The sequence below is a fragment of the Alligator sinensis genome, unplaced genomic scaffold (assembly GCF_000455745.1).
Source record: "Alligator sinensis unplaced genomic scaffold, ASM45574v1 scaffold883_1, whole genome shotgun sequence".
In the NCBI taxonomy this organism is placed as follows: Eukaryota; Metazoa; Chordata; order Crocodylia; family Alligatoridae; genus Alligator; species Alligator sinensis.
Genome location: NW_005842009.1, coordinates 2,513,946 through 2,521,791, shown reverse-complemented (window position 1 = coordinate 2,521,791; position 7,846 = coordinate 2,513,946). Strand labels below are relative to the sequence as shown.

At 49.3% G+C, this 7,846-nt stretch overlaps 1 protein-coding gene across 15 annotated transcripts in view; it reads left to right on the top strand.

The window, feature by feature from the left end:
* Positions 1-7,846, top strand: part of EPB41 (erythrocyte membrane protein band 4.1) — a 140,520-nt gene that overhangs the window by 127,581 nt on the left and 5,093 nt on the right. For all 15 annotated transcript variants that reach the window (XM_025201958.1, XM_025201963.1, XM_025201961.1 and 12 more), the window contains 2 exons: positions 2,096-2,197; positions 4,835-4,915. In XM_025201958.1, coding sequence (XP_025057743.1) covers positions 2,096-2,197; positions 4,835-4,915 — 183 coding nt within the window. The remainder of the gene's footprint in view (positions 1-2,095; positions 2,198-4,834; positions 4,916-7,846) is intronic.

Genomic DNA, 7,846 nt, shown 5'->3' with positions numbered 1-7,846 from the left:
GCACGATCTCCCCTGCAGGCCCCCCACAGATGTGCTCCTTGATGATTCTCTCCAAGATCTTCCCGAGCACCGAGGTGAGGCTTACAGGCCTATAGTTACTTGGGTCCTCTGAAATCCTACAAACGTTATTTGATGTCAGAGTAGAATTTTTCAACTTTTTTTTTTAGCAAAGTTGGACAAGATTGCCCATAATTGCACAGTGCAAGATTCTCATGTTGTGCATAATACAGAAACTTTTAGGAAGTCTCAATATTTAGAGATAAAATAGACTAGAGGAATGAAATACTTCAGGCTTCTCAGCTCTATTTGTCTCCATTCCCATTAGTCTCAAGAAATGAGAATTCTGAAGTAATTCATTTAGGTCAGGTGATACTTACATGAGTTGATCTCTTGAGAAATAATTGGTTTGTAAAATTCCTTAAATTGCTGGGGAAGCTAGTCCCACCTAGTGGTGATCCAAGGATTTCATCCTACTGAGAATGATCATTGCAGTCCCATGGCCTCCTTTGTTCATTTACTCTTACAAAACATCCTCTTACCCATTAGTAGTTTTTAATTTGGTGGGTTTTGTCAGCAGGCTTCAGAAAAGTTGAGCATTGACAAGGAGACAAGCAGTTAAAATAGTGGCACATGCTGAAATGGTTTGTTTAATACGGTAGCACCGTGGACCCTCACTGTGCTAGGCTGTAAGGATGTAAGACATGACATGTGACAGTTGTTAGAAAGTGAGACAAAAGTATCATCCAGACATGTATAAAGTTTTATTTAGGATCACAAGGTGCCAGTTAAGTGCATCTGGCTCTTCAGTTGTCTTTGATTGATTCATAGATTTCATAGACATTAGGGCTGGAAGGGACCTCGGAAGATCATCAAGTCTAGCCCCCTGCCCCAGGGGCAGGAAGTCAGCCAGGGTCAGAGGATCCCAGCAAGATAAGCGTCCAAACATTTCTTAAAAGTGTCCAGAGTAGGTGCTTGCACCACCCTTGGGAGTCTTAGAATATGAGCTTGAACTGCTTACTGCAGGACAAAAGGACATGGGACTCACTTGCACAGCAGCTGCCCTGCAGTAAACTGCCCACATGCCTGCTTTCATACTGTCATATGTTGAAGTGGGACCATGATAAACTTTGTCCTCAGTGAAAGGGGCCAATGAAACTACCATGGTTTAGTTTCTACTTTGGGGTTAAGAATGTGCAAGTGAGAAGTTACTGCAAAGCATCTGACCAGCAGTAAAGCTCTACCCCTTTTGCCCTAAAGTGAATTGTTTATATACAGTAAAAGCTGAGTTATCCGGCACCTTGCAAGCCGGCATGCTCTGTTAACCGGTATGCCGGCTTGTAGGGGAAAAGTGAAACTGGAAGTGCCCACCGTGGCACTTCTGGTTTTGCGGAGCCCCCATGGCCCAGGGGAAAGCAGCCTGCATGGGTCCCCCCTCCCTGTCCCTCAGGGCCTGCGGGAGGGGTGGATTTGTCACATTGCTTCCGTGGAACTTGTAGGTCTAATTTGGGACTGCAGTGTGCAAGTAGAGCAGATATCCGTTCTACCCCTGCTGTCTGAAACATGCCTAGCAGCACAGGGGGACACCAAGGTAACTTAGTAGGCAAACACCCTTAAATAGGTTGGAAAAAGGGAAGGGTGGAGGGGGAGAAAAAAAAAAGCTTCCCACCCCCCCACCTCCACCTTAGCAGTTGAGACCTGAACACAGTCACTTTTGGGAAACAAACCTGGGGCTGCATGATCCTGTGTTAGTGCATGATTGCAGCTCAGAGGTTCTAGTGGACGTCAGAACTGCTCTGGATTACTTTGGTTCTTTGCGTCTCCATCCAGCGATAATATGGCTACTCAGTCTTAAAGTCCAAATGATCAGTGCTGGACCTCTAGCCAGCGTTAGCTTTAAAGTATTAGTCGCATAGCTAAATGCCTGATTCAGCCAGCTGAGAATCAGTTTGCTCTTTCTCATAAATAATGCAGTGTCTACTTTTGAAATGATGATTCATCATCTCGGATTACAACATATTCTATTGATGTTGAGGGCTGGCTTTCAATAGATAGTGTATGGTGAGGAGTAATAGCTGTTCTGTGCGTCTTCCATTAGACAGATGATGGCAATGGGGATTTGGACCCTGGAGTCCTGCTGACTGCTCAGACCATCACCTCTGAGACCCCCAGCAGCACAACCACCACTCAAATCACAAAGGTAAATGGGGACAGTGAGAGATCAACTAGGGCCTGCGGGAGTTGTAGAGATGTTCCTTAACCACCCAAAACCAAGCTGTCATTTCCTGATCAGATGTTGAGTGGCACAGCAATTACCCCTCCATTTCTGTCTCTCCTCCTCTGCGCTTAATTTTGCTAGACATCAGTAAAGTCCTGATAGGATATTTTCTTCCTCTATGGAGATCTGTACCATCTGAGTTTCACACTGATCTCACAGTAAGCTGAGATCCTGTGTTGCTCTAACGTAAAGCTGAGCTGGACTCGAAAAGAGTATGCACAAATCGACATATAGTTAATTTAGATTTCAGGCTTTCTTACACCTTTTATTTAATGCAGAGTTTAGACTGTAAATGGCTGAGGCTTGGCCATGCTAGAAAAGCAAACTTGCTTGCAAAGAATGAGTTTGAAGATTTCAGCTTAGTTCTATGGTACATGACAGTCCTAGATCTGTGGCAGGGAACAGCTGCTTAGAGCCCAGGCTGGGCAGCAGGCAGCTGGAGGCTGCAACCAGTGCACCAGGGCTCTGTGGCTGCAATGACTGCACATATCCCTCAGGATGCATGGTGAGGAAAGCACAACCTCAGCCCCTTCCCTGCCATGCGCCCTGAAGTGCATGTGCAGCTGCTGCCAGAGCTGGGCTGGGGCTCCAGACCCTAGTGCAGCTGCAAGTAGCCTGGGCTCTGTGGCAGCCACGGCTGCACACACACCTCAAGGTGCATGGCAGGGAAGGGGCTGGAGGCAGCGCAGCCCTGGCCCCTTCCCCACCATGCTCCCTGAGGCATGTGTGCAGCCACTGCCAGCAACAAGCTCGGATCCTGGTGCAGCCACTTGTGGGCTTGCAGCTGCCTGCTGCAAGCAACCCAAGCTATTTGAGCAGCCCATCCTTGTTCCTCTGTCCTTTTTTGCAGCATGGATTATGTGCCCACTGCATGGGCTTCCCTTTGGGGGGGGAGAGGGGGTACTCTGTGCTTCCTGCCTTGCAGTGCCCATGTCTAGCAGCCAGCAGCAGCTCTCCCCTGTTTCTCCTTCCCCTCCCAGCATGCTGTCCCTGTGCATTTGGGGGAAGGGGTGGGGTACATTCATTTGAATGGTAGCTCTGGTTTGTAAATCTTTTCTCTGTGGGAGGAAGTGGTTGCAGACTTGCCCCTCTCCCTCCCTCCCTCCCCCATGCCATGTTGTGTGGTCTGCCCCTTTGCTCAGCTGATGCTTTGTGATCCAGAGATGGAGGGTGCTGGAAGGCTGCTGCAGCTGCTGCCTGGAGGAGCCCTCCAGGGGGGACAGCTGGCCCCTGGAGCAGCTCTCTCTTCCTCCCCCATGGAGGTGGTGATCCAGACAGAGCCTAGGCTGCTTGCAGCAGGCAGCGATAAGGTTGCAAGTGGCTGCACTGGGGTCCGGAGCCCTGGCCTGGCTTGTTGCTGGCTGCAGCTGTACACACGCCTCAGGGAGCACAGCAGGGAAGGGGCTGGGGCTGCATTGCCACAGCAAGGGTTAGTCCCCTTGTGGCTCCCCTGCCCTCTGCCCATGGCACAACAACATCTTGGAAGTCTAGGTTGTAGGGTTTTTTGGCAGTTGGCCCAAAAATGTTGCCGACCTCTGAGCTACAGTGTCAGTGTCCCTTTACTATGATCCCAGCCTGAAGAAGAAAAAAAAAGAAAAATATTTTTTTAAACAGCTTTTTATTGGTTTGTACTTGGTTTAAAATAGTGGTCGCCAGCTGGTCGATCAAGATCGACCGGTCGATCCTGGAGCCTCTTGCAGTCAATTCCTCAGCTGCGGGGACTGAACGCATGCGTGCATAGGCTCACCTCTTCCCCCCCACCTGCCCAGCAGATCAGTTGGTGTGGTGAGGGACAGAGTGCAGGAGCAGCCTGCTGAATGGGGCCCTGGTTGGGCGGGTGGTGGGAGGATGGAGCGCTGGCAGCTTGTCGGGGGGGCTTCTGCTGCTGCTCTGTGCACCCGGCAGAGGCCCTACAGCAAGTTTTCAGGTAGCTGAAGCCCCCTGTAGACCCGCTTCTAGTGTAGTGCCGCCACTGCCCAGGTACAGCCCAGCCTCAGCATGCTGTGGTGCAGCCCCAGCCTCTGCTGGGAACAGCCCAGCCCGCAGCTGCAGCCCACCCAGCCCCTTCCCCTCCCTCCCTTGCTGCCATTGGGCAGGGGGGGCAGATTGAGGCTTCAGGGGTGAGGGAGGCAGTGGGGCTAGGGCTGGGGCCTTGATCTGCCCTGCACCCTCCCCCCCATGGCCCTTTCCCCTACCCCTGCCCCTTCCCCCACAGACTAGTCTGCTGGTTGGAGGCGGGGGCAGGGTGGTGTGGCAGCACAGGGTAGATCTTGGGTTCCTTTAAAATTCCAAAAGTGCTCTCTGACTTAAAGGTTGGAGACCACTAGTTTAAAGAAACATTTCACTTGAGCATTATCATGACACAAATTTCCTCCTTCCTCTTCCATGACCTCTTACTGCCAGCATAAACAAAAATATCACTGTCAGACTACCATCACTGCTTCATAGGCAGTAAGTTGTTTAACTGCCATACTTGGAAAGCAGCCTCAACTCATTTTGTAACTCAGTTTGCTGTTCTTGCACTGTTGCCTAACAGTAACGTATGTTTTTTCGTACTAGACTGTGAAAGGTGGAATTTCAGAGACACGGATTGAAAAAAGAATCGTCATCACAGGAGATGCAGACATTGACCATGACCAGGTGAGCCATTGTAAGCTGGCCAAACAAGAGCCTGTTCAGAGGCTACAAAAAGAGCTAAATCAGTTATTCTAACCTACAAATTACTTTCTGTGCCAGATCAGTGGTGGCCACCTTTTTGCTGTTGCACCACAAGACCTCCTGCCCCAACATACTCCCTGAGTGCTGCTCTGATTCCTGCCCCACCACAGGCATATCTGATAGTTTGCACCATTGCAGAATGGAGGTAGGGTGGGCTCATGCTGCCTGCTACATAAAATGGAGTGGAGCAGCAGCAGGACACTGCTGTGAGACAGGTCACTGCTAAGAGCCAGCTTAACACTTACTTGGCCCTGCAACTGCCCCATTTTTATATGGTGAGCAAGGATCCAGAGCCCTGCAGCATCTTCCATCCAGGAAGAGCACACACCAACTGCTGCAGCTTCCTTAGCCTGATGAAGGGTTTTTGAACCCGAAAGCTTGCTTAATAACTATTCTCCAGCCATTTGGGTTGGTCTAATAAAAGATATCAAATTCACCCAAGGAACCTTGTCTGCCTATATCCTTAGACCAACACGGCTACAACCTAAACCCCTTTAAGACATCAGCAAACTTTTAGTAAGTCTTTGCTCATGCTAAATGCAATTAAGGCTCCAGAAATCATTTTAATGGTACTCCACAGAGATAATATTTACCACATTGTAAAAAAGTAAATGCCTTCATGTTAGGACTTCCAAAGCCTGTTCTTTTTATGAACAACAGCTGTCTAATGAGTGGTCATTGGCTTCTAAGATTGGCAGTGATGGCTCAGTGGTCTGGATACCACATTTGGAATTCAATTTTAGTTATATGGGTCTGGAGGATACTTCATCTAAGAAAATGAATATATTGGGCAGTTCCTGTTGGAAGGAGGTCTGGGACTGGAATAGTAAAAGTCATGGTTGAGATGTATATTGCCAGAGATTTGTTGGAAGCATATACTCATCTGCACTATAATTATCTCTAGCTAGCAGTGTTTTGTTGACTAGTATCATGCATCCATAATATGAGCTAGTCAAAGATGCTGGATTACACTGAGGTGAAAAAAAAATTTCTAGTCATGATTGGTGTCATTGCCTGCAGTGGGAGGCAGGTGTCAGCTGCAGTCAGGCTTGGCTGCTTGTATGTTGAAGACACCCAAAACCAGCCAAACTGGGTGTTAGTTTTCAGCTTGAAGCTTTAAGCAGATTTTATTAACCATGGCCTGATCCAAAAACTGTTAGGGGATAAATTACTGGATCCTAAAGAAATGTCCAGTTTTCAAGGACAGTGTCATGAATTTATGGATTTGTGTATACATGTTTACAGTGGTTTGATTTTTACAACCCAAGCAAAATTTGAATAGCCTAAAACTCATTGTATACGCTGAAACGTATCTCGTAGCTAATGGCAAATAATCCTTAAAAGCAGCATTTTTGCAATTGCTTTCAATGTGGTTCGAATATTGATTTGGCCTCTGGGTGCTCGTGTTCTTTTCTGGGCTGTTCTATATCCCTTGCATTTCAAACCTACTTCTGCCTTTTACTGATATGTAAAATAAGTAAAAATATAAAAATAAGTTAGATGTCTACATAGTTGATACATATGCTGCCATTCCCCAAAAGGCTCAGGGGAGCTTATAATAAAAGAGAAAAGGGATGATAGAAACAGATTAAAATATTAAAATAGGAACAAATGACTTACCCTCCCCTCTCACTTGGCTAGAGGATATTTGAGGACATCCTTCTGGGATATCTTCTTTGGCATATTTTGATGCTTTATTGTTTGGAAAGTGCCTTCAGAGCCACTGTTGAAGACTATTGGGAAGTGCAAAGTTGAGCTGCTATTTTTACTGCTAAATTGACTGAAACTAATCTGAAATGCAGATGTTTGAAAGCTCATGCTTCTCTTGGCAAAACTCTTGTTCAGCTTAGTTGAGGGAAAATAGATCAGAAACATTCTTCACCATGTTAACAGCCCTCATGAACAGCCCTCTTCCTTCTTATGCTGGATATTCCATTTTTCTGCTTATTTGGAGGTGAGAGATTCATGCACCAAGTCAGGGGTGGGCAATTATTTTGATTGGAGGGTCACTTAATGAGTTTGGGTGGCTGGGGGTCTGTGGGTATGGGGTGGGTGTGAGGGTTTGTGTGTGTGGCTGTGTGGGGGTACATGTGGGGGAGGGTGTGAGTGGAAGTGGTGTTTGTGGGGTGTATGAGTGTGGGGGGGTGTTTGTGGGTATGGTGGGGGGGTGCATGCGAGCCCCACCCCCCCTGCCCCCTTGAGCTAGTCGGCACCCACACTCACCCTGCAACAGCCCAGAGCCCATGGGCCCTGTGGCACCTCTCCACCACTGCCAACAGCACACAGCCCCCACCCCACCTCACCCCATGCCCGCTCCAGACTCACCCCAGCAGGAGTGGACTAGCCAGAACCCACATGCACAGCCCTGACCCCAGCTCGCCCCATGGCACCTGCCCATGGCACGTCCTGCTGCCCCCGGGCATGCAGCGGGGCTGGGGCAGCTCCGTGAGTGAACTGCCTTTGTAAGCAGCCCAGGCAGTGGTGGCTTTTTCTGGGTGCTGCTGCCGCTGGCCCCAACCCCGTGGTACTAGTGGGGACCTGTGCGCACAGCCCTGACCCAGCCCACCCCATGCCTGCTGTGGACTCTCTTGCCCAGGCTTAGCAGCAGGAGTGGTGGCTGCCAGGCAGAAACTGTTCCTCAGTGCAGGGGAAAAACGGGCCCTTCCTGCTGCAGCTACCTGGAGTCCGCGCTGCCCCGCGTCTCTGCTGCCCAGAGGCAGTGGTAGCAGTGCAGAGCAGGTGTAAGGCAGCCCGGAATGGGCTCTGGACAACTGCAGCAGGAAGGGCCCAGCAGCGGCAATGTGGGGGGGAGCCGCTATTCCCCCACACTGAGGAACAGGGTCTCCCTGGCAG